The sequence below is a fragment of the Pseudophryne corroboree genome, chromosome 2 (assembly GCF_028390025.1).
Source record: "Pseudophryne corroboree isolate aPseCor3 chromosome 2, aPseCor3.hap2, whole genome shotgun sequence".
In the NCBI taxonomy this organism is placed as follows: domain Eukaryota; kingdom Metazoa; phylum Chordata; class Amphibia; order Anura; family Myobatrachidae; genus Pseudophryne; species Pseudophryne corroboree.
In genome coordinates, this window is record NC_086445.1 from 785038774 (window position 1) to 785066184 (window position 27411).

At 47.1% G+C, this 27411-nt stretch overlaps 1 protein-coding gene across 1 annotated transcript in view; it reads right to left on the reverse strand.

Moving 5' to 3' along the window:
• The window catches only part of GPR143 (G protein-coupled receptor 143), a 127852-nt gene that overhangs the window by 77486 nt on the left and 22955 nt on the right, over positions 1-27411 (reverse strand). The window contains exon 3 of the mRNA XM_063955528.1: positions 10897-10991. Coding sequence (XP_063811598.1) covers positions 10897-10991 — 95 coding nt within the window. The remainder of the gene's footprint in view (positions 1-10896; positions 10992-27411) is intronic.

Sequence of the window (27411 nt, forward strand, 5' to 3'; positions counted from 1 at the left end):
GGCTACTCAGCTTTAAAAGGGAAACAGGGAACTTTTAATACTAGGGAAAGGAAAACATGGATTTAATGGCAGACAATTAGGAGCTGTCAGGTGGAGCTTAGCCTTTGAAAAGGTGCAGGTTCCCATAGATAAAAATGAATAGAGGTATAGATTAATATTTCACTAATGCTAATTGTGTCAATAAACTGAGTATTTCATTAATACTTGCAAAATATACGTTGTTCTTATATTTCGTTGCATTTATTTCTTTTAAGTATTGAAGTATTAAGGTTACATCTCTTTTTTCCAAAACACATGGGGGTAAATTTACTAAGATGGGAGTTCTATTTAAGATCGGATGCTGAAACCAATCAGATTCTACTTCTCATTTATCTAGCACTTTCTAGAAGATAATACCTGAAATCTGATTGGTTGCTATCGGCAACATCCCATTTTAAATAGAACTCCCATCTTAGTAAATTTACCCCATGGAGGCTAAACCCCAATATAGAAATTAGGGTGAGTAGGCAACACTAAGCATTAGTTGCAGTTTGGTGCAGGACAGCTCCACAGACTATTCACAGACTATGTTACCCTAGTGCTACGGGTCACCGACAAGAAAGTTTGTTATAGTTGTCTGCCATACTGTCATACATTGTTAGCATAATCATAAAGGTGTCAGTGTCACAACAGATAGAGAATACTTTGTTTTATTATTATATTACGCCATTTTCTTATTATAATTACTCTTCTGTCTTCCATTTACACTTCTTGATTCCTTTTCATGGACTCTATGTGTTCATATTTTTACAGTTCCTTAACTGTAGCATCCTTGTGTCACGATCCGGGTATCTGGACGCCATTACTTACCCTTCAGATGCCTCCTAAGGCTGGCTCAGCGTTCCAGGACCGGATCCCGCTGTTCCTGAGTTTCCACATGCAGAATGTCAGAGTGGTGATTTCATCAGCCGCGGCCTCCGCTGTGCCCGCGTGGTTAAATGTGCGCTTGTCAGTCTGGCGTCTCCTGTCTCCTGTGGCCGGCGTCGCCATTACTGTTTCAATTCTCACATGGATTACAAACCAAACTTCCCTCCAAGTGTCTGCATGGGCGCAGCCATCTTGGATTTTGTCATCTGATTATTTCCACCAATCTGCTGTCTGTATTGTTGATTTGCATAATTGCCTAGCCAACCCCTTCCTTGCTGCAGGTATAAGTATGCTGTGCCTGAGCAAGGAAGGCGTCAGTGCTTTGGTTGTCTAACCTAGTTCCAGTTTGTCTCTCTCCTGTGGTTGTCTTCCAGGTTCCAGCTCCTGTCTCCAGACTTCTGCTATAGAGACCCGCACCAGCATTCCATCTGCGGTGTAGCCTGACTCTCCGATCCATTCTGGACTCACCTGTTTCCAGTTCATCAATCACCTGCTTCCAGCCCAGCTTCCAGCAGTGTACAGCTTCTCTTAAAGGGCCGGTGTCCTTTCTGCAGTTTACCACTCTCCACCGGTATTATTATTTCACCGCTCTCAAACTCCAAACTTCATCAATCACCTGCTTCCAGCCCAGCTTCCAGCAGTGTACAGCTTCTCTTAAAGGGCCGGTGTCCTTTCTGCAGTTTACCACTCTCCACCGGTATTATTATTTCACCGCTCTTAAACTCCAAACTTCATTATTATTTCACCGCTCTCAAGTTCGTTTATTATTTAACTGGTTCCAGCCAGTATCCACTCCGTACCAACAACAGTCTGGTTCCAGCCAGTATCCACAGCAGCCGTTTATCTTCAGCAACCCAGCCTTTCCTGGAACACCAGCTGGTACGATCCTGGGTTCTCTCCATTGCTACAATCAGGTCTGGTAAGAACTTTCCAACTAGAAGATTATAAGAACTGTCTCACTCTACCAGTGCCTGTGGCCCTTGCCACCCTGTAGTACCCAGGAATTATATTCATCCTCTGTTGACTTTTATGTTTCCTTTACTGCTGCTGTGTTACGGAGTTTGTCATAATAAACATCATTGACTTTTATCCTGGTTGTCGTGGTCACGCCTTCGGGCAGTTATTCTACATGTTACTTACATGTCTAGGGGTCTGATACAACCTCCCAGGTTCCGTTACATCTCAGCCCCTACAACTGAGGCTGCCTCCCGTCAGCTCAGGCCCTCAGTTGTGACAGTAAGCACTGACCTAATGAATCCAGCCGGAGACCAGGATCAAGCGGCCAGGCCGATGCAAGAACTGGCAGCCCGACTTGAACATCAGGAGGCTGCACAGGGCCACATCATCCGCTGTCTCCAGGATCTCTCTACACGGCTGGATGGGATTCAAACGACCCTCCGTGGACCTGGCACGTCCGGTGCGTCCACTACAGTGACACCAGCTGTAACCCCACCCACCTTACCCATTTCCAGTCCACATCTTCATCTTCCAACGCCAGCAAAATTTGATGGATCTCCAAGGTTCTGCAGGGGATTTCTCAATCAATGTGAAATCCACTTTGAGCTTCTACCTGGCAATTTCTTCAGTGACCGTACCAAAATTGCCTATATCATCTCCCTTCTCAGTGGCTCAGCCCTTGACTGGGCATCACCTTTATGGGAGAAGTCTGATCCCCTGCTATCCTCCTATACTGACTTTGTAGCTACATTCAGGCGCATCTTCGACGAGCCAGGCCGGATAACATCTGCTTCATCTGAGATTCTCCGTTTACGCCAGGGAACACGTACTGTGGGACAGTATCTTATACAGTTTAAAATCCTGGCATCCGAACTGGCATGGAATGACGAGGCCCTGTATGCTGCATTCTGGCATGGCTTATCAGAACGCATCAAGGATGAGTTAGCTACCAGAGACTTGCCCTCTAAGTTGGATGAGCTAATTTCTCTTTGCACGAAGGTTGATCTACGTTTCAGAGAGAGAGCAACCGAGCGAGGAAGATCATCTACTCCTAAATCTTCTGCTCCTCCTCCTCGTCAACCATCTCCATCCAAGGATGAGCCTATGCAAATTAGTCGTTCCCGTCTATCTCCCGCTGAGCGCCGAAGACGTCTCTCTGAGTCTCTCTGTCTCTACTGTGCAGCTCCGTCGCACACTATCAATGCCTGTCCCAAACGTCCGGGAAACTCCAGATCCTAGCTCGCCAAGGAGAGGGCCGGCTAGGAGTAATGATCTCCTCTCCATCTCCTCATGACTGTAACCTCCCAGTGTCGCTCCAAATTGCTCAACGTTACAGGAACGTCATTGCCCTCCTTGATTCCGGAGCAGCTGGGAATTTCATAACCGAAGCTTATGTTAAACGGTGGTCCCTACCCACCGAGAGACTGTCCTCGTCCATCTCTTTGACTGCCGTGGATGGCAGCAAGATTTTTGACGCAGTCATTTCCTTAAGGACTCTTCCAGTTCGTCTGAGAGTGGGAGTTCTTCATTCTGAGTATATTTCTTTTTTAGTGATTCCAAGAGCCACACATCCAGTGGTTTTAGGCCTTCCATGGCTCCGTCTCCACAACCCATCAATTGACTGGACGACTACGCAAATACTGGCATGGGGTCCCTCCTGTGCTGAGACTTGTTTAGCCAAAGTTCTTCCTGTTTGTTCTTCCTTCCCCAGGTCATCTGATGTTCCGCCTCCTCCATATCAAGACTTCACGGACGTGTTCAGTAAAGCCTCTGCTGATATCCTTCCTCCTCATAGAGAATGGGACTGCCCAATCGACCTCATTCCAGGGAAGGTTCCACCGCGAGGCCGAACTTATCCGTTGTCTCTGCCTGAGACACACTCCATGGAGGAGTACATCAAAGAGAACCTGGCGAAGGGTTTCATCCGACCATCTTCTTCTCCAGCCGGCGCAGGCTTCTTCTTCGTTAAGAAGAAAGACGGTGGTCTGCGTCCGTGCATCGACTACAGAGGTCTGAACGACATTACCGTCAAGAACCGATACCCTTTACCCCTGATTACCGAGCTCTTTGATAGAGTTAGTGGTGCAACTATTTTCACAAAGCTGGACTTGAGGGGTGCCTACAATCTCATCCGAATCCGTGAGGGTGACGAGTGGAAGACCGCCTTTAACACCCGTGACGGACATTATGAGTACCTCGTCATGCCCTTCGGATTGAGCAACGCTCCAGCAGTCTTCCAGCACTTCGTGAATGAGATTTTCAGGGACATCTTGTACCGCCATGTCGTGGTTTATCTAGACGACATCCTCATCTTTGCTAATAATCTCAAAGATCATCGTTTCTGGGTAAAAGAGGTTATTTCCCGTCTCCGTGTCAATCACCTCTATTGTAAATTGGAGAAGTGTGTGTTTGAAGTTAAAACCATTCCGTTTCTAGGTTACATTGTGTCCGGTTCCGGACTAGAGATGGATCCTGAGAAACTCCAAGCAATCCAGAATTGGCCTATACCCTTAAGCCTCAAAGGGGTCCAGAGGTTCTTAGGGTTCGCCAATTATTATAGAAAATTTATACGAGACTTTTCCACCATTGTGGCGCCTATCACTGCATTAACCAAGAAAGGTGCTAATCCGTCCAAGTGGTCCGAGGAAGCTACACAGGCCTTTCACCTTCTGAAGCAACGGTTCATCTCTGCACCAGTTCTGAAACAGCCCGACACCGACTCTCCTTTTATCTTAGAGGTAGATGCCTCCTCCGTTGGAGTAGGAGCAGTGTTATCCCAGAGGGTCAAAGATGGACATCTACATCCTTGCAGTTTCTTCTCCCGGAAGTTCTCCCCAGCTGAGCGCAACTATGCCATTGGCGATCAGGAGTTGCTAGCCATCAAGCTCGCTCTGGAGGAGTGGAGATACCTGTTGGAGGGAGCTTCCCACTCAATCACCATACTTACCGACCACAAAAATCTTTTATATCTCAAAGGCGCACAATGTCTGAATCCTCGTCAGGCCAGATGGGCACTTTTCTTCTCTAGGTTTGACTTTAAACTCCAGTTCTGTCCGGGTTCTCAGAATCGTAAGGCCGATGCCCTTTCCCGCTCATGGGAGCAAGAAAATGAGTCCGAGTCTGCAGACAAGCATCCTATTATTAATCCGTTGGCATTCTCCACGGTAGGGATGGACTCTACGCCTCCACCAGGGAAAAGTTTTGTTAAGCCAGTTCTAAGGAAGAAGCTCATGCATTGGGCCCATGCTTCCCGTTTTGCTGGACATACAGGCATTCAGAAAACCCTTGAATTTATTTCTAGGTCCTACTGGTGGCCAACTCTGAAGAAGGACGTTATGGAATTTATTGCCTCCTGCCCAAAGTGTGCCCAACACAAAGTCTCCCGCCAGTCGCCTGCGGGGCAACTGGTTCCATTATCTGTTCCCCGTCGACCTTGGACCCATTTGTCGATGGACTTTGTTTCCGATCTACCTATCTGCAACAAGTTTAATACCATCTGGGTGGTAGTTGACCGGTTCACCAAGATGGCACATTTCATCCCTCTCACCGGTCTTCCGTCAGCTTCCAAGTTGGCTCAAGTGTTTATACAAGAGATCTTCCGACTTCACGGTCTTCCTGAAGAGATCATCTCGGATCGTGGAGTACAATTTGTAGCCAAATTTTGGCGAAGTTTGTGTCAAGCCCTCCAAGTCAAGTTAAAGTTTTCCACGGCTTACCATCCTCAGACCAATGGTCAAACCGAGAGGGTGAATCAGGACTTGGAGGCCTTCCTCCGTATATATGTGTCTTCCTCTCAAGATGACTGGGTTCAACTCCTTCCTTGGGCCGAGTTCAGCCACAACAATCAATACCATTCCTCATCTTCTTCTACACCATTCTTCATTAATTATGGATTCCACCCTAAAGTCCCAGAATTCCAACCGCTTCCCGCAACTTCTGTTCCAGCAGTGGATGTCACCTTGCGTCAGTTTTCAAATAACTGGAGGAACGTCCGCGCAGCCCTGCTTAAAGCCTCATTCAGGTATAAGAAGTTTGCCGATAGGAAGCGTAGAGCGGTTCCTGCTCTCAAGGTGGGTGATCGTGTGTGGCTGTCCACGAAGAATTTGAGGTTGAGAGTTCCCAGCATGAAATTTGCACCTCGCTACATCGGACCCTTCAAGATTGAACAAGTCATCAATCCTGTTGCCTACAGGTTACAGTTACCATCCTTCTTGAAAATACCCAGGACATTTCATGTTTCTTTGTTGAAACCGCTGATCCTGAATCGGTTTCATTCCGCACTTCCTCCAGCTCCCAAAGTTCAGACTCAACGGGGAGTCGAGTACGAGGTGGCCAAGATTTTGGACTCACGTTTCCGTTACGGTCAGTTACAATACCTCATTGACTGGAAGGGCTATGGTCCTGAAGAACGCTCTTGGACCAATGCCTCAGACGTTCATGCTCCTGCCTTGGTCCGAAATTTCCACGCAAAGTTTCCTTTAAAGCCTAAGAAGTGTCCTGGGGCCACTCCTAAAGGGGGGGGTGCTGTCACGATCCGGGTATCTGGACGCCATTACTTACCCTTCAGATGCCTCCTAAGGCTGGCTCAGCGTTCCAGGACCGGATCCCGCTGTTCCTGAGTTTCCACATGCAGAATGTCAGAGTGGTGATTTCATCAGCCGCGGCCTCCGCTGTGCCCGCGTGGTTAAATGTGCGCTTGTCAGTCTGGCGTCTCCTGTCTCCTGTGGCTGGCGTCGCCATTACTGTTTCAATTCTCACATGGATTACAAACCAAACTTCCCTCCAAGTGTCTGCATGGGCGCAGCCATCTTGGATTTTGTCATCTGATTATTTCCACCAATCTGCTGTCTGTATTGTTGATTTGCATAATTGCCTAGCCAACCCCTTCCTTGCTGCAGGTATAAGTATGCTGTGCCTGAGCAAGGAAGGCGTCAGTGCTTTGGTTGTCTAACCTAGTTCCAGTTTGTCTCTCTCCTGTGGTTGTCTTCCAGGTTCCAGCTCCTGTCTCCAGACTTCTGCTATAGAGACCCGCACCAGCATTCCATCTGCGGTGTAGCCTGACTCTCCGATCCATTCTGGACTCACCTGTTTCCAGTTCATCAATCACCTGCTTCCAGCCCAGCTTCCAGCAGTGTACAGCTTCTCTTAAAGGGCCGGTGTCCTTTCTGCAGTTTACCACTCTCCACCGGTATTATTATTTCACCGCTCTCAAACTCCAAACTTCATCAATCACCTGCTTCCAGCCCAGCTTCCAGCAGTGTACAGCTTCTCTTAAAGGGCCGGTGTCCTTTCTGCAGTTTACCACTCTCCACCGGTATTATTATTTCACCGCTCTTAAACTCCAAACTTCATTATTATTTCACCGCTCTCAAGTTCGTTTATTATTTAACTGGTTCCAGCCAGTATCCACTCCGTACCAACAACAGTCTGGTTCCAGCCAGTATCCACAGCAGCCGTTTTATCTTCAGCAACCCAGCCTTTCCTGGAACACCAGCTGGTACGATCCTGGGTTCTCTCCATTGCTACAATCAGGTCTGGTAAGAACTTTCCAACTAGAAGATTATAAGAACTGTCTCACTCTACCAGTGCCTGTGGCCCTTGCCACCCTGTAGTACCCAGGAATTGTATTCATCCTCTGTTGACTTTTATGTTTCCTTTACTGCTGCTGTGTTACGGAGTTTGTCATAATAAACATCATTGACTTTTATCCTGGTTGTCGTGGTCACGCCTTCGGGCAGTTATTCTACATGTTACTTACATGTCTAGGGGTCTGATACAACCTCCCAGGTTCCGTTACATCTCAGCCCCTACAACTGAGGCTGCCTCCCGTCAGCTCAGGCCCTCAGTTGTGACACCTTGCTTTCCAGTACCCTACCCATTATCTGCCATTTTTATGCGCTTAGCATTGCGAAAGACAGCTCTTCCGATAAGAGCTGTCCTTTGTGATCCCCGGCGTCTCCCTGACTTCCGTGTTTCGGCCCCCTGTGTCATTCTGTGCATGTGCAGAATGACGGGGTGGCCGTGGGGCATGCTGGGAGGGATCCGATTGGATCCCTCACATCAGCGCTGCGAAAAGAAGCCCACAGGCTTCTATTTGGTATCGCCAGCGCTGATCCGGCAGCTGGGACTTCGTACATTTGGAAAATGCGGTAAACAGGGGTTTACTGCATTTTCCATTAAAACTATCATTATGTCCTTCATTACCCCATCCATTAGATACACCATCACATAGCTATTGATCACTACCCACCTGCACACCCACTATTAGCTATTTCAGCCACCAATATTTCTTATCATCCCTGACACGCATCCTTTGACTTGACTTGTATTTGCACTCCCTGAATTATTTCCATCCCTTCTCTATGTCATAAGTACATTTCCACTACAAGCCTCTAATATTCTCTATATATCAACCTTATTTCCCGCACATGTATCCCATCACTACAGCTCAATACTCTTTCCTTTGCCATCTTAACCCTTCTATTTACCTTTCCCCTCATGAGCTTTACATGTTACATCTGACCTCTCTTACGTAACTCTACCTACTCCTGTCTCAGACTATCAGTTGTATAGTGGGGATGCTGTTATGTGACCGCTGGTCACAATACTGACACCGGGATCCTGCCCTCTCACAATTGCGACAGTTGTCATGCCAACTCTCAGGGACTATTCCCACTCGTGGCGTTACTATAATGGGTGTAAATGGGTCCCTGGGTCCAGGGAGGGCCCACAATGCACACATTGCACCCATTTTAATACTTACCTTTCCGGAGTCCAGCGTCAGGCGCAGTAGCCAAATTAGTCTCTGGATCATGGCGGGTGTCATGTTTCTGGAGACCTGTGCATGCGCAGTAGACTCCGGCACAATGCCGGAGTCTACAGCGCCGTACAGAGAAGGGGGCCCACCCGGAGGTGCACACGGGCCCCCTCCTCTGTTGAAATGCCCCTGGAATACAACCTGTGGCGAGCACTGCTCATCACCAAGCCAGCAAGTGGCTTTGTTGCGCTCGCCCCCCCTCCTCCCCCCTCCCCGCCGGGCATCTAAAAGCTGGGATCCTGGCATTGGTATGGTGACAGACGGTCTCCCAACCGGTCATACATACCCAACCCCCAATCTGCCGGAAACCAAAATACCACACAAAGCCATCCATGGAAAAAGCTATAGATAAAACAATGTATTTTTCCTTTGAAAATAACTTGCAAAGACTTTAGATAGTTTTAGATAAAACATAATAATTTACATTTTGATTATTTTATCTTCCATTAATATTTACATATCAATAGGGCATATCCTGCAAAGGGCTAGCCAAGATTACTTTATACAACTATCCTCATCCTAGGCACACTTGTAGATCAGAAATGTCCCGAATTCAGCTAAGGACTGCGTGATCTGGAACATGCCTAATTGTCATAAGTTCAGACCATTATTAGAGGGGACTGATGAAATCAGCATGCTTTGTAATTGTGCCTTTGTCAGAAAAGCCTAAAGGAGCCAGCAACCATCCATCTGCAATAATGAATGTATTCTCTGTGTCTGCCTCCGGAACCACCTCACACCCTTCCATCCTTCCTGTTGGTGTCCCTCAGGATTCTGTCCTAGGCCCCCTTCTGTTCTCCCTCTACACCTCTTCCCTGGGTGCGCTCATTAACTCCTTTGGCCTTCAATACCACCTCTATGCTGATGACACACAACTCTACCTCTCCTCTCCTGATCTGTCCCCCTCTGTCCTCTCTCAGGTCTCCAGCTGCCTCTCTGCCATCTCCTCCTGGATGTCTGAGCGCTCTCTGAAGCTCAACATGGATAAAACTGAACTTATTATCTTTCCCCCAGCCAGAGCAACACCCCCTACAAACATCTCTATCACTGTTGACAACACTATCATCTCCCCGTTCCCCAACTCCGCTGCCTGGGCGTCACTCTTGACTCCTCCCTCTCCTTTGCACCCTACATCCAAGCTCTGGCGCAATCTTGTCGGTTCCAGCTACGCAACATTGCTCGCATCAGGCCATTTCTCTCCCAGAGTACAACTAAACTTATCATCCACTCACTGGTCATCTCACGACTTGACTACTGCAATGTGCTCCTCACTGGCCTCACTTGCTCCCACATCGCTCCCCTCCAATCTGTCCTCAACTCTGCAGGTAGGCTCATCTTCCTCTCCCGCCGCTCCACTTCTGCCACTCCCCTTCAACAAAATCTACACTGGCTCCCATTCCCCTACAGAATCCTCTTCAAACTCCTCACCCTCACATACAAGGCCATCTCTAATTCCACTGCTCCCTACATCTCCAACCTCCTCTCCCTTCATACTCCCTCCCACCCACTACGGTCGGCTGATGACCGTCGCCTCTCCTCTGCCTTGGTCACTGCTTCCCATGCACGAGTTCAGGATTTTGCCCGTGCTGCACCCCTTCAGTGGAATGCGCTCCCCCGCTCCATTAGACTCTCCCCGACCTTGCAAAGCTTCAAACGGGCATTGAAAACCCACCTATTCATCAAAGCGTACCCCTCCAATGCATAACCTAGTCCTTAGGCTGCTCCTCCATCCCCCTGCCCCATGCCTTGGACATCTCTGCTTTGCTCGCATACCACCATCAGGCTTCTACCTGCTTGCACCTCATGTCATCTGTCTGTTGCCCCTCCCCACTAGATTGTTAGCTCTTCAGAGCAGGGCCCTCTTTCCTCTTGTCTAAATCCTCTTCTTGACACATTTCACTCAGCGACCATCTTTACCTGCTTTCTCTCCTGCTGGTAAAGGCTCATCTCTATCTATGGCCGCCAGCCCCAAGTAGTACAATGATTACTCCTTCGCTACTTACATCTAAGCTGTATTATGTTTTGAGAATTGTGTTGCTCTTTGTTACCTGCACTCCATTTTTGTTATTTATTTACTGTTATGCTAAGTTTTGTCTCCCTGTACTGTCCTTTGTACGGCGCTGCGAAACACTTGTGGCGCCCTATAAATAAAATGTAATAATAATAATAATAATAATAATATTTCCGTATTGTGCAAAACAAGTAGTTTGGAATACCTTATTCCTGCTGATCTTCTAACCACTAGGTAAGCATCCACTGCATAGCAGAACAACCACCAGAAACTTGCAGTGTAAAATAGCTGTATCCACATCTGTAGGGAAAACAAAGGCATCTCTGCAGTCATTGACAAAACAACATTTTTTTTCCTTTAGAGTTTACTAGCTGTTATACCCGGGAGTTTCTGATTTTCCCGGTTGTAAATATAAAGGAGTGTTAAAAATTTGGTAAATCTATAGAGATGTAAATTTGAGACGTTTCAGTGTAAGTAAATATTAATCCATGGTTCTTGGTGTTACCCGATGAGCACCCCTAGCAGATATGGTAAAAAGTGACAGGACCATTTTTGTAGTTTATTAAATTCTACACACTGGAGGTGCAATCCAAATTTTGATCCGTTCATGCAACCCAAGCCACGCATCGGTAATGGCGTCATTATGTCAACCCCCTTTTCAACCCCTTAGGGGTGGTTTATTAAAGTTCTAATTACATAGTTTTCCTATTTTCCACCTGCAGAATACCTATGTTAACTTACATCTTCCTAACATATCGGGAAGTAAGTGTCACGATCCGGGTATCTGGACGCCATTACTTACCCTTCAGATGCCTCCTAAGGCGGGCTCAGCGTTCCAGGACCGGATTCCGCTGTTCCTGAGTTTCCACATACAGAGTGGTCTTTTCATCAGCCGCGGCCTCCGCTGTGCCCGCGTGGTTAAATGTGCATCTATCAGCCTGGCGTCTCCTGTCTCCGGTGGCCGGCGCCGCCATTACTGTTTCCCAGACCACATGGATTACAAACCAAACTTCCCTCCAAGTGTCTGCATGGGCGCAGCCATCTTGGATTCTGTCATCTGATCATTTCCACCAATCTGCTGTCTGTGTTGTTGATTTGCATAATTGCCTAGCCAACCCCTTCCTTGCTGCAGGTATAAGTAAGCTGTACCTGAGCAAGGAAGACGTCAGTGCTTTGGTTGTCAAACCTAGTTCCTGTTTGTCTCTCTTCTATGATTGTCTTCCAGGTTCCAGCTCCTGTCTCAAGACTTCCACCATAGAGACCCGCACCAGCATTCCACCTGCGGTGTAGCCTGACTCTCCAATCCATTGTGGATTCATCTGTTTCCAGCTACAACACTACCTGCTTCCAGCCTCAGCTTCCAGCAGAGTACAGCTTCCCTTAAAGGGCCGGTGTCCTTTCTACACTTTACCACTCTCCACCGGAATTATTATTTCTCCGCTCTCAAGTTCTACATTTCAGTTCACATTTCATCGCTCCCAAAGTTCATTTATTATTTAACTGGTTCCAGCCAGTATCCACTCCGTGCTAACAACAGTCTGGTTCCAGCCAGTATCCACAGCAGCTGTTTTACCTTCAGCAACCCAGCTCTTCCTGGAACACCAGCTGGTATAATCCTGGGTTATCTCCATTGCTACAGCCGGGCCTGGTAAGGACTTTCCATCTAGAAGATCATAAGAACTATCTCACACTACCAGTGCCCTGTGGCTCCTGCCATGCTGTAGTACTCAGGAACTGTATTTATTCTTTGCTGACTTTTACGTTTTCTTTTATTGCTGCTGTGATGCGGAGTTGTCATAATAAACATCATTGACTTTTATCTAAGTTGTCGTGGTCACGCCTTCGGGCAGTTATTATTCATGTTACTTACATGTCCAGGGGTCTGATACAACCTCCCAGGTTCCGGTACATCTCAGCCCCTACAACTGAGGCTGCCTCCCGTCAGCTCAGGCCCTCAGTTGTGACAGTAAGCACTGACCTAATGAATCCAGCCGGAGACCAGGATCAAGCGGCCAGGCCGATGCAAGAACTGGCAGCCCGACTAGAACATCAGGAGGCTGCACAGGGCCACATCATCCGCTGTCTCCAGGATCTCTCTACTCGGCTGGATGGGATTCAGACAACTCTCCGTGGATCAGGCGCGTCTGGTGCGTCAACCACAGTGACTCCAGCTATAACCCCACCCACCTTACCCATTTCTGCTCCACGTCTTCATCTTCCAACGCCAGCAAAATTTGACGGATCTCCAAGATTCTGCAGGGGATTTCTCAACCAGTGTGAGATTCAGTTTGAGCTACAACCTGGCAATTTTCCCAGTGACCGTACAAAAATTGCCTACATTATTTCTCTTCTCAGTGGCTCAGCCCTTGATTGGGCATCACCGTTATGGGAGAGGTCCGACACCCTGCTATCTTCTTACACTGCATTTGTGTCAACATTCAGGCGCATCTTCGACGAGCCAGGCCGGGTAACTTCAGCTTCGTCTGAGATTCTCCGTTTACGCCAGGAATCACGTACTGTAGGACAATATCTTATACAGTTCCAGATCCTGGCATCCGAACTGGCATGGAACGACGAGGCCCTGTATGCTGCATTCTGGCATGGTTTATCCGAGCGTATTAAAGATGAGTTAGCTACCAGAGACTTACCCTCCAAGTTAGATGAGCTAATCTCACTTTGTACGAAAGTTGACTTGCGTTTCAGAGAGAGAGCAACTGAGCGTGGAAGATCATCTGCTCCAAAATCTTCTACTCCTCCTCCTCGCCAACTGTCACCAACTACAGATGAACCCATGCAAATTGGCCGTTCCCGTTTAACTCCTGCTGAGCGCCGAAGACGTCTCTCCGAGTTTCTCTGTCTGTATTGTGCAGCTCCGTCTCACACCATTAATGCCTGTCCCAAACGTCCGGGAAACTCCAAATCCTAGCTCGCCAAGGAGAGGGCCGGCTAGGAGTAATGATCTCCTCTCCATCTCCTCAAGATTGTAACCTCCCAGTCTCGCTTCAAGTTGCTCAACGTTATCAGAACGTCATTGCCCTCCTGGATTCCGGAGCAGCTGGGAACTTTATTACTGAAGCCTATGTTAAACGGTGGTCCCTACCCACCGAGAGACTTCCTTCGTCCTTTTCCTTAACTGCTGTGGATGGCAGTAAAATTTTTGATACAGTTATTTCTCTAAGGACTCTACCAGTTCGTCTGAGAGTGGGAGTTCTTCATTCCGAACTTATTTCATTTTTAGTGATTCCAAGAGCCACACATCCTGTGGTCCTGGGCCTTCCATGGCTCCGTCTTCACAATCCTACAATTGATTGGACGACTACGCAAATCCTGGCATGGGGTTCCTCCTGTACTAAGACATGTTTGTTTAAAGTGTTGCCTGTCTGTTCTTCCTCCCCCAGGTCGTCTGATGTTCCACCTCCTCCATATCAAGATTTCACGGATGTGTTCAGTAAAGCTTCTGCTGATATCCTTCCTCCTCATAGAGAATGGGACTGCCCGATTGATCTCGTTCCAGGGAAGGTTCCACCTCGAGGCCGAACTTATCCGTTGTCTCTCCCCGAGACACATTCTATGGAGGAATACATTAAAGAGAACCTAGCAAAGGGGTTCATTCGACCTTCTTCTTCTCCAGCCGGCGCAGGCTTCTTTTTTGTAAAGAAGAAAGATGGTGGTCTGCGGCCGTGCATCGACTACAGAGGTTTGAACGACATTACCATCAAGAACCGCTATCCTTTACCCCTGATTACTGAGCTCTTTGACAGAGTTAGCGGAGCTACCATCTTTACAAAGCTGGACCTGAGAGGTGCATACAATCTCATCCGGATCCGTGAGGGTGACGAGTGGAAGACCGCATTTAACACCCGTGACGGACATTATGAGTACCTCGTCATGCCCTTCGGATTGAGCAATGCTCCAGCTGTCTTCCAGCATTTCGTCAATGAGATCTTCAGAGACATTCTATACCGTCATGTCGTGGTCTATCTAGATGATATCCTCATTTTTGCCAACGATTTAGAGGAACATCGTTTCTGGGTAAAGGAGGTTCTGTCCCGTCTCCGTGTCAATCATCTCTACTGCAAATTAGAGAAATGCGTCTTTGAAGTCAAGTCCATTCCGTTTCTAGGGTACATTGTGTCCGGTTCCGGACTAGAGATGGATCCTGAGAAACTACAAGCAATCCAGAATTGGCCGGTACCCTTAACCCTCAAAGGGGTCCAGAGGTTCTTAGGGTTCGCCAATTATTACCGAAAGTTTATACGAGACTTTTCCACCATTGTGGCGCCTATTACTGCTTTCACCAAGAAGGGTGCTAACCCGTCCAAGTGGTCTGAAGAAGCCATGCAAGCTTTTCATCTTTTAAAACAGAGGTTCATCTCTGCACCTGTCCTGAAACAGCCTGACATCGACTCTCCTTTCATCTTAGAGGTGGATGCCTCCTCCGTTGGAGTAGGAGCGGTGTTATCTCAGAGGGCTAAAGATGGTCATTTACATCCTTGCAGTTTCTTCTCACGGAAGTTCTCCCCAGCGGAGCGCAACTATGCCATTGGCGACCAGGAGTTGCTAGCCATCAAGCTCGCTCTAGAGGAGTGGAGATATCTGTTGGAGGGAGCTTCTCATTCAATCACCATCCTTACAGACCACAAGAACCTTCTATATCTAAAAGGCGCACAATGTCTCAACCCTCGTCAGGCCAGATGGGCACTTTTCTTTTCCAGGTTCGACTTTAAACTCCAGTTCTGTCCGGGCTCTCAGAATCGCAAGGCCGATGCCCTTTCCCGCTCATGGGAGCAAGAAAATGAGTCAGAGTCTTCAGACAAGCATCCTATTATAAATCCGTTGGCATTCTCCACGGTAGGGATGGACTCTACGCCCCCATCAGGGAAAAGTTTTGTTAAGCCGACACTAAGGAAGAAGCTCATGCATTGGGCCCATGCTTCCCGTTTTGCCGGACATACAGGTATCCAAAAAACCCTGGAGTTTATCTCTAGGTCCTATTGGTGGCCAACTCTGAAAAAGGACGTTTTGGAGTTTATTGCATCTTGCCCAAAGTGTGCTCAACATAAAGTATCCCGCCAGTCGCCTGCGGGGCAACTGGTTCCACTATCTGTTCCCCGTCGACCATGGACCCATTTGTCGATGGATTTTATTACAGATTTGCCCATGTGCAACAAGTTCAATACCATCTGGGTGGTAGTTGACCGGTTCACCAAGATGGCACACTTCATTCCTCTCACCGGTCTTCCGTCAGCTTCCAAGTTGGCTCAAGTATTCATACAAGAGATCTTCCGACTCCACGGTCTTCCAGAAGAAATTATCTCAGATCGAGGAGTTCAATTCACAGCCAAATTCTGGCGAAGTTTATGTCAAGTCCTCCAAGTCAAGTTAAAGTTTTCCACGGCTTACCATCCTCAGACCAATGGTCAAACTGAGAGGGTGAATCAGGACTTGGAGGCCTTCCTCCGCATCTATGTGTCCTCCTCTCAAGATGACTGGGTTCAATTACTTCCCTGGGCCGAGTTCTGTCATAACAACCAGTATCATTCTTCATCTTCTTCAACACCATTCTTCACCAACTTTGGATTCCACCCTAAAGTCCCTGAGTTCCAACCGCTTCCAGCAACTTCTGTTCCCGCAGTGGATATCACCTTGCATCAGTTTGCCAATATCTGGAAGAGCGTACGATCAGCTCTGCTCAAGGCATCGTTCAGGTACAAGAAGTTTGCGGATAAGAAGCGTCGAGCAGTTCCTGCTCTCAAGGTGGGTGATCGGGTATGGTTATCCACGAAGAATTTGAGGTTAAGAGTTCCCAGTATGAAGTTTGCACCTCGCTACATCGGTCCTTTCAAAATTGATCAAGTCATCAATCCTGTTGCTTACAGACTCCAGTTGCCTCCCTTCTTAAAAATACCCAGGACATTCCATGTTTCCCTGTTGAAACCGCTAATCTTGAATCGGTTTCATTCCTCACTTCCACCAACTCCGAAAGTCCAAACTCAACGCGGCGTTGAGTATGAAGTGGCCAAGATCCTGGACTCACGTCACCGTTACGGTCAACTTCAGTATCTCATTGACTGGAAGGGCTATGGTCCTGAAGAACGCTCTTGGACCAATGCCTCTGACGTCCATGCTCCTGCCTTGGTCCGAAATTTCCACGCAAAGTTTCCTTTAAAGCCTAAGAAGTGTCCTGGGGCCACTCCTAAAGGGGGGGGTGCTGTCACGATCCGGGTATCTGGACGCCATTACTTACCCTTCAGATGCCTCCTAAGGCGGGCTCAGCGTTCCAGGACCGGATTCCACTGTTCCTGAGTTTCCACATACAGAGTGGTCTTTTCATCAGCCGCGGCCTCCGCTGTGCCCGCGTGGTTAAATGTGCATCTATCAGCCTGGCGTCTCCTGTCTCCGGTGGCCGGCGCCGCCATTACTGTTTCCCAGACCACATGGATTACAAACCAAACTTCCCTCCAAGTGTCTGCATGGGCGCAGCCATCTTGGATTCTGTCATCTGATCATTTCCACCAATCTGCTGTCTGTGTTGTTGATTTGCATAATTGCCTAGCCAACCCCTTCCTTGCTGCAGGTATAAGTAAGCTGTACCTGAGCAAGGAAGACGTCAGTGCTTTGGTTGTCAAACCTAGTTCCTGTTTGTCTCTCTTCTATGATTGTCTTCCAGGTTCCAGCTCCTGTCTCAAGACTTCCACCATAGAGACCCGCACCAGCATTCCACCTGCGGTGTAGCCTGACTCTCCAATCCATTGTGGATTCATCTGTTTCCAGCTACAACACTACCTGCTTCCAGCCTCAGCTTCCAGCAGAGTACAGCTTCCCTTAAAGGGCCGGTGTCCTTTCTACACTTTACCACTCTCCACCGGAATTATTATTTCTCCGCTCTCAAGTTCTACATTTCAGTTCACATTTCATCGCTCCCAAAGTTCATTTATTATTTAACTGGTTCCAGCCAGTATCCACTCCGTGCTAACAACAGTCTGGTTCCAGCCAGTATCCACAGCAGCTGTTTTACCTTCAGCAACCCAGCTCTTCCTGGAACACCAGCTGGTATAATCCTGGGTTATCTCCATTGCTACAGCCGGGCCTGGTAAGGACTTTCCATCTAGAAGATCATAAGAACTATCTCACACTACCAGTGCCCTGTGGCTCCTGCCATGCTGTAGTACTCAGGAACTGTATTTATTCTTTGCTGACTTTTACGTTTTCTTTTATTGCTGCTGTGATGCGGAGTTGTCATAATAAACATCATTGACTTTTATCTAAGTTGTCGTGGTCACGCCTTCGGGCAGTTATTATTCATGTTACTTACATGTCCAGGGGTCTGATACAACCTCCCAGGTTCCGGTACATCTCAGCCCCTACAACTGAGGCTGCCTCCCGTCAGCTCAGGCCCTCAGTTGTGACAGTAAGAGAATTAGTGATGAGTCAGTCAGTCAGTCAGTCAGTAAAGGCTTTTGCATTTTTGTAGTTTATTAAATTGTACACACCGGAGGTGCAAACCAAATTTCGATCTGATTTTCCGTTTTGGCATTATCGTTCCCGTAACCCAAGCCACGCATCGGTAATGACGTCATTATGTCAACCCCCTTTTCATACCCTTAGGGGAGGTTTATTAAAATTCTGATTACGTAGTTTTCCTATTTCCCACCTGAAGAATACCTATGTTACATTTCAGCTTCCTAACAACATATCTGGAAGTACTGTAAAAGAGAATTAGTTATGAGTCAGTCGGTCAGTGAGTGAGGGCTTTCGCGTGTATATATATATATATATATATATATAGCCCGAACTACACCTTTTTTTCCACGGTTCCGAGCAACTCGGATCCTCCCGCCTTGCTCGGTTAACCCGAGCGCGCCCGAACGTCATCATCCCGCGGTCGGATTCTCGCGAGATTCGTATTCTATATAAGGAGCCGCGCGTCGCCGCCATTTTTCACTTGTGCATTGGAGATGATCGTGAGAGGACGTGGCTGGCGTCCTCTCAGTTTCTATGTTCAGTGGGCTGCAAATATCTGTGCTCAGTGTGCTGCAAATATCTGTGCTCAGTGTGCTGCAAATATCTGTGCTCAGTGTGCTGCAAGTGCATATATCTACGTTCTCTGCCTGAAAAACGCTCCATATCTGTGCTCAGTGTGCTGCAAATATCTGTGCTCAGTGTGCTAATTGCTTTATTGTGGGGACTGGGGACCAGCAGTATTATATAGTAGGAGGACAGTGCAGAGTTTTGCTGACCAGTGACCACCAGTATTATACGTTCTCTGCCTGAAAAACGCTCCATATCTGTGCTGCATTGTAGTATATAGTAGGACAGTGCAGAATTTTGCTGACCACCAGTATAACTATATATATATAGCAGTACGGTACAGTAGTCCACTGCTCTACCTCTGTGTCGTCAAGTATACTATCCATCCATACCTGTGGTGCATTTCAGTTTTGCACAGTTTGCTGACCACCAGTATATATAATATATAGCAGTACGGTACAGTAGGCCACTGCTCTACCTACCTCTGTGTCGTCAAGTATACTATCCATCCATACTTGTGGTGCATTTCAGTTTTGCACAGTTTGCTGACCACCAGTATATATAATATATAGCAGTACGGTACAGTAGGCCACTGCTCTACCTACCTCTGTGTCGTCAAGTATACTTTCCATCCATACCTGTGGTGCATTTCAGTTTTGCACAGTTTGCTGACCACCAGTATATATAATATATAGCAGTACGGTACAGTAGGCCACTGCTCTACCTACCTCTGTGTCGTCAAGTATACTATCCATCCATACCTGTGGTGCATTTCAGTTTTACACAGTTTGCTGACCACCAGTATATATAATATATAGCAGTACGGTACAGTAGGCCACTGCTCTACCTACCTCTGTGTCATCAAGTATACTATCCATCCATACCTGTGGTGCATTTCAGTTTTGCACAGTTTGCTGACCACCAGTATATATAATATATAGCAGTACGGTACAGTAGGCCACTGCTCTACCTACTTCTGTGTCGTCAAGTATACTATCCATCCATACCTGTGGTGCATTTAAGTTTTGCACAGTTTGCTGACCACCAGTGTATATAATATATAGCAGTACGGTACAGTAGGCCACTGCTCTACCTACCTCTGAGTCGTCAAGTATACTATCCATCCATACCTGTGGTGCATTTTAGTTGTTGTGCGCAGTATATATAGGAGGAGGACAGTGCATAATTTTACTGACCACCAGTATATAATATATAGCAGTACGGTACAGTAGGCCATTGCTATTGATATATTACTGGCATATAATTCCACACATTAAAAAATGGAGAACAAAAATGTGGAGGGTAAAATAGGGAAAGATCAAGATCCACTTCCACCTCGTGCTGAAGCTGCTGTCACTAGTCATGGCCGAGACGTTGAAATGTCATCAACGTCGTCTGCCAAGGCCGATGCCCAATGTCATAGTAGAGAGCATGTAAAATCCAGAAAACAAAAGTTCAGTAAAATGACCCAAAAATCAAAATTAAAAGCGTCTGATAAGAAGCGTAAACTTGCCAATATGCCATTTACGACACGGAGTGGCAAGGAACGGCTGAGGCCCCGGCCTATGTTCATGGCTAGTGGTTCAGATTCACATGAGGATGGAAGCACTCATCCTCTCGTTAGAAAACTGCAGTGCCACTCCTAGATGGGCCAGGTGTTTGTGTCGGCCACTTGGGTCGCTTAATTTAGTCACACAGCTACCTCATTGCACCTCTTTTTTTCTTTGCATCATGTGCTGTTTGGGGACTATTTTTTAAATCTGCCATCCTGTCTGACACTGTAGTGCCACTCCTAGATGGGCCAGGTGTTTGTGTCGGCCACTTGGGTCGCTTAGCCTAGTCACACAGCTACCTCATTGCACCTCTTTTTTTCTTTGCATCATGTGCTGTTTGGGGACTATTTTTTAAATCTGCCATCCTGTCTGACACTGCACTGCCACTCCTAGATGGGCCAGGTGTTTGTGTCGGCCACTTGGGTCGCTTAGCTTAGCCATCCAGCGACCTTGGTGCACCTCTTTTTTTCTTTGCATCATGTGCTGTTTGGGGACTATTTTTTGAAGTGCCATCCTGTCTGACACTGCAGTGCCACTCCTAGATGGGCCAGGTGTTTGTGTCGGCCACTTGGGTCGCTTAGCTTAGTCACACAGCTACCTCATTGCACCTCTTTTTTTTTCTTTGCATCATGTGCTGTATGGGGACTATTTTTTTGAAGTGCCATCCTGTCTGACACTGCAGTGCCACTCCGAGATGGGCCAGGTGTTTGTGTCGGCCACTTGTGTCACTTAGCTTAGTCACACAGCTACCTCATTGCGCCTCTTTTTTTCTTTGCATCATGTGCTGTTTGGGGACTATTTTTTAAATCTGCCATCCTATCTGACACTGCAGTGCCACTCCCAGATGGGCCAGGTGTTTGTGTCGGCCACTTGTGTCGCTTAGCTTAGTCACACAGCTACCTCATTGCGCCTTTTTTCTTTGCATCATGTGCTGTTTGGGGACTATTTTTTTTAAGTGCCATCCTGTCTGACACTGCAGTGCCACTCCTAAATGGGCCAGGTGTTTGTGTCGGCCACTTGGGTTGCTTAGCTTAGTCATCCAGCGACCTCGGTGCAAATTTTAGGACTAAAAATAATATTGTGAGGTGTGAGGTGTTCAGAATAGACTGAAAATGAGTGGAAATTATGGTTATTGAGGTTAATAATACTATGGGATCTAAATGACCCCCAAATTCTATGATTTAAGCTGTTTTTGAGGGTTTTTTGTAAAAAAACACCCGAATCCAAAACACACCCGAATCCGACAAAAAATTTCAGGGAGGTTTTGCCAAAACGCGTCCGAATCCAAAACACGGCCGCGGAACCGAATCCAAAACCAAAACACAAAACCCGAAAAATATATATATAACAGTAAGTGGCAGTTACCAGCTGTGTATATCAGGTGGCCATCTATCCATCAAACATAGGGGTATTCGGCGAAAGGGGGGGGGGGGATGGGAGATTCACAGTGATGAGCAAGTGTTTCCCACCTACAGATAAATGATGACATGTGCGGTCTACTTCTCTACAATTCCAAATTAGAATAGTAAGCCCTTAGAGGATTAGAAACTAATAGCAAGGGCATCTTTGGTAATTCATCATTATGGATGTAGAAGTTACAGAGTTTTAAGAATTGTGTTTATAATATAGTGTTTTTAAATTGAATAAAAGTCCTTAGATCCTTTTGCATCCAAGTTTTTGCACATGTGTACAGTACGCATATCAACCCGGGTTTTTGTTCAGTGGAAAAGGGTTCCCTCAAAAAACTTGTGTAGCGAGCAGGGTTGGACACGGGTAGGACTCAGGTTAAGGGACAGTGTAAATGGGTAACCCGGGTCATCCAACCCAAGACCCATTTACAGGATGTTGAGAGCCTATATCTCCCGAAATGCAGTGTCCCGCGGGCAGTCGGGAGGTTGGAGAACATGGTGCACACCGCATGCTATCCTGTCCTGCAGACTGCAGCAATGCCGGGTGAGGGGGAATGGATGCTGCACGCATGTGTGTAACGTTCATTCAGTGCACAAAGAGAAAGGCTGGGGGCAGCCCAGCAGCTTCCAGAGTGCTGGGCTCGCCCCCTGCATGACAAGGGGTAACACCTATGACAGGGCAGGGCCTAACAAGACCGAGGCAAGCCCCAGAGTTCCTGATCTGACGGATTGCCTGGCGATTGGAGATTATGTCATCTCCAAGCGACGAGCCTCAAGAGGCTGCACCCATGTGCATTGTAAGTGGCACCAACCTGGGAACATGCGAGATCGGCGCTGCAGTGTGAAAGGGGTCAGACCAGGGACTATTGTGGAAAAGTGGTCTTAGTTACTAAAGTATTGTAGGAAATAAATGGTAAATGCATTTATCTATTGAATATTTCTTTGAAAAGTTTTCCAGCTTTCAACATATTTTTCTCATTTTCTCTTCCCCGGGGCCTATATCTGAAAAGAGATTGAAGTATAATTTGGCGGTAATTGCTAAATATGAAAAACAAATGTAAATCTACTTGTGATTGCTAGCTGAACTTTGCATAGGCATGGTACATTACCTCAAAAATATTTCACCATTGTACAAAATTGTTTGATCATCTGCTGTAATTTAGTTTTAGAAATATAAATATCACTGTCTCCGTGAGGCCTTGCACCTTAGCATTACTGAGAAATTATTATAGAGGGGCACAAATCTGGGGTAGAGTATGGGAAAATTGCACATGCAATGAATATCCATCAGCAACCCATAAACATAGCTGCAAATAAAGAAAGTCACTAAGAGAAGCTATTGCAAGGTCATCTGTAATATTGGTACATCTACAGAAGCTGCAATGGAAAATAATGTATAATGATCAGCTATCTACAACAGGAGGTTCTTATGGAAAAGTACAGTTGACAGATTAATGACTTGGAAACTACCAGCTCCCTGATAATCAATAAGAACCTGCAAGGCAGTTTAGGCTGAATGGTAAGGAGGCATGAAGTGCAATGAGATAGACACGGGTGGAGTCAGACATTTAGAAGGACTAAGGGGTGTATTTACTAAGCCTTGGACGGAAATAAAGTGGATGGAGATAAAGTACCAGCTAATAAGCTACTAACTACCATGTTACAGGATGTGTTTTAAATATGACAGTTACAGTAGTAGCTGGCTGGCTGGTACTTTATCTCCGTTCACTTTATAGCAGTCCAAGGATTAGTACATAGATCCCATACACTGCTATGTAAATACTATCAACTGTTTGATTTAACACAGTGATGTCAGCAGTCAATTGACGGCAACTCTGGGAAGATGATAAGAGCGATAGAGAATTGTGCCTGCTCCAATACATAAGGGATGCTGTTGACGGAAATGGTGAGTGTGGGAGGGAGGCATGATAGGGAGTACCGATTACATTAAGAGATTATGCTTCTATTTTGGCTCTATTCTTCTAATTGACTCTCATGCTTAAGTAACCCTTCTGCCCTCTTGTTAAAGTGGCTAACAGCATTGACTTGCCAGTTTGGTGCTATTTCTACAGCTCTTTGGTGTTTTCACGCATTTGAATGAGCAATCAATCAATCAATCAATCAACTTCTGTTAAAGTAATTTTTAGCTTTTTTATGTGTAATAAATTATTTTTAAAAACTTAAATGCGCTCTCTTATATGTGTATATGTATTATAAGTGTTTAGAGTAACTTCAGAATACTAAGTGGGAGCTGCTTTCTAGTTTTTACAATTTTTATGGTGATCAGCTTATAGTTAGAAATTTTTGTAAATGAGATAATTGTAGTAATTGAATACAAACTCTCTATTATTGCACCTGAAAGTATAGTCACATAGAGACTAATATTTAATTTCCCAATTTTTGACATGACAAATCCGTCTGTTTTGTGTCTCTATATATACTACCTATAAAAAGGGAAATTTGTACACATATGGAAGACCCAAGTGTTTGGGGGGTTTTCACAGATTTTTCAACTTTGGCTTGATTTACCCTCCACATGGACTATCATTGGGTATAGTAACCTGTGCCGAGTGCAGCGGTAGTGGAGCGAGGCACCTTGCCTGAAGCGTGGTGAGTGAAGCGAGCCCACGAGAATATACATTTCTAATTATTGAGGTCACATTTGAAACATAGAAAATTACACCCCAAAAAACTTCTGTCGACCTTTTTTGTCGACCATTTCTATGTCGACCTTTTGTACCTGTTGACCTTTCATACTGTCTACCTTGCCCATGTCAATCTTTTAACCCTATTGAACTTTTGACCTTGTCAACCTAATGCATCTTGACCATATGGAGTCATTCTCACTCCCAGTCACCAGTGTGTATGTCTCTATGCCTCCCCCAATCACCAACGTGTACATCTCCATGTCCCCCAACCCCAGTCACCAGTGTGTATGTCTCTATGCCTCCCCCAATCACCAATGTGTACATCTCCATGTCCCCCAACCCCAGTCACCAGTGTGTATGTCTCTATGCCTCCCCCAATCACCAACGTGTACATCTCCATGTCCCCCAACCCCAGTCACCAGTGTGTATGTCTCTATGCCTCCCCCAATCACCAACGTGTACATCTCCATGTCCCCCAACCCCAGTCACCAGTGTGTATGTCTCTATGCCTCCCCCAATCACCAACGTGTACATCTCCATGTCCCCCAACCCCAGTCACCAGTGTGTATGTCTCTATGCCTCCCCCAATCACCAATGTGTACATCTCCATGTCCCCCAACCCCAGTCACCAGTGTGTATGTCTCTATGCCTCCCCCAATCACCAACGTGTATATCTCCATGTCCCCCAACCCCAGTCACCAGTGTGTATGTCTCTATGCCTCCCCCAATCACCAACGTGTACATCTCCATGTCCCCCAACCCCAGTCACCAGTGTGTATGTCTCTATGCCTCCCCCAATCACCAACGTGTACATCTCCATGTCCCCCAACCCCAGTCACCAGTGTGTATGTCTCTATGCCTCCCCCAATCACCAACGTGTACATCTCCATGTCCCCCAACCCCAGTCACCAGTGTGTATGTCTCTATGCCTCCCCCAATCACCAACGTGTACATCTCCATGTCCCCCAACCCCAGTCACCAGTGTGTATGTCTCTATGCCTGCCCCAATCACCAACGTGTACATCTCCATGTCCCCCAACCCCAGTCACCAGTGTGTATGTCTCTATGCCTCCCCCAATCACCAACGTGTACATCTCCATGTCCCCCAACCCCAGTCACCAGTGTGTATGTCTCTATGCCTCCCCCAATCACCAACGTGTACATCTCCATGTCCCCCAACCCCAGTCACCAGTGTGTATGTCTCTATGCCTCCCCCAATCACCAACGTGTACATCTCCATGTCCCCCAACCCCAGTCACCAGTGTGTATGTCTCTATGCCTCCCCCAATCACCAACGTGTACATCTCCATGTCCCCCAACCCCAGTCACCAGTGTGTATGTCTCTATGCCTCCCCCAATCACCAACGTGTACATCTCCATGTCCCCCAACCCCAGTCACCAGTGTGTATGTCTCTATGCCTCCCCCAATCACCAACGTGTACATCTCCATGTCCCCCAACCCCAGTCACCAGTGTGTATGTCTCTATGCCTCCCCCAATCACCAACGTGTACATCTCCATGTCCCCCAACCCCAGTCACCAGTGTGTATGTCTCTATGCCTCCCCCAATCACCAACGTGTACATCTCCATGTCCCCCAACCCCAGTCACCAGTGTGTATGTCTCTATGCCTCCCCCAATCACCAACGTGTACATCTCCATGTCCCCCAACCCCAGTCACCAGTGTGTATGTCTCTATGCCTCCCCCAATCACCAACGTGTACATCTCCATGTCCCCCAACCCCAGTCACCAGTGTGTATGTCTCTATGCCTCCCCCAATCACCAACGTGTACATCTCCATGTCCCCCAACCCCAGTCACCAGTGTGCACGTCACCATGTTCCCATGTCCCCATCCCCAGTGAAAGTGTGTACGTCTCTATGTCATCCTCCCCCCCCAGTCACCAAGGTGTATTTCCTAAAATCTCCTCTCCCCTCCAAGTCACCAGTCTGTATTTCTTCACTTACCCCCCAAGTCACCAGCATGTCCACTCCCCCCCCCTGCCCCCATGTCCTCCCAGTCACCAGTGTGTATTGTGGATTTTTTCATGTCCCCTACACATTTCTTAATAACCCCACAATCACAAGAATGTATTTCTTCAAATCCCCCCCCCCCTTTCCCCCAGTCACTAGCTGTATTTCTTCATGGCTGCCACCCCTGCACCCCCACCAGTGTGTATTTATTTATGCCCACCCACCATCTTTTTCTTGTGCCCCCACCACCCACCTTTAAATTGTGCCCCTCACAAATCACTTTTCCTCTTACCCAATTGGCTTCTCCTTCCACAACCAACCCCTTTCTTTTCGCTTTTCCCTTCATCCTTTACCATCCCCCTCCTCCCTCAATGTGCTGCTAGCCAGGGCTGTTTCTAGACAATTCGGCTCCCAGTGCAAACAGTAAAAAAAATCCCTCCCCCCCAGACATTCTATAATGCACCCCCTCCCCCCATAGACATAAAAAAAAATAGGATTTTAATTACCTACCAGTAGATCCTTTTCTCGTAGTCCGTAGAGGATACTGGGGATCCATTTAGTACCATGGGGTATAGACAGGTCCACTAGGAGCCATGGCCACTTTAAGAATTTGATAGTGTGGGCTGCCTCCTCCCTCTATGCCCCTCCTACCAGACTCAGTCTAGGAAACTGTGCCCGAGGAGACGGACATACTTTGAGAGAAGGATATAAAAGGATAGTGGTGAGATTCCGAACCAGCACACACAAGCAAGAGGAAAGCCATGCTAACCAAACTTGGAACAGGAACAGCAACAGCAACAGCTGAACCAAACAACAATACTTAACCAAGTAACAGTGCAGGCGCCCAGTATCCTCTGCGCACTACGAGAAAACGATTTATAGGTAGGTAATTAAAATCCTATTTTCTCTTATGTCCTAGAGGATACTGGGGTTCCATTTAGTACCATGGGGAAGTACCAAAGCTCACAAACCGGGTGGGAGAGTGCTGAGGGTCCTGCAGAAATTATTGACCAAACTGAAGGTCCTCAGAGGCCAAGGTATCGAACTTGTAGAACTTTGCAAACGTGTTAGAACTAGAGATATGCGGGTTCGGTTTTATTCGGATTTA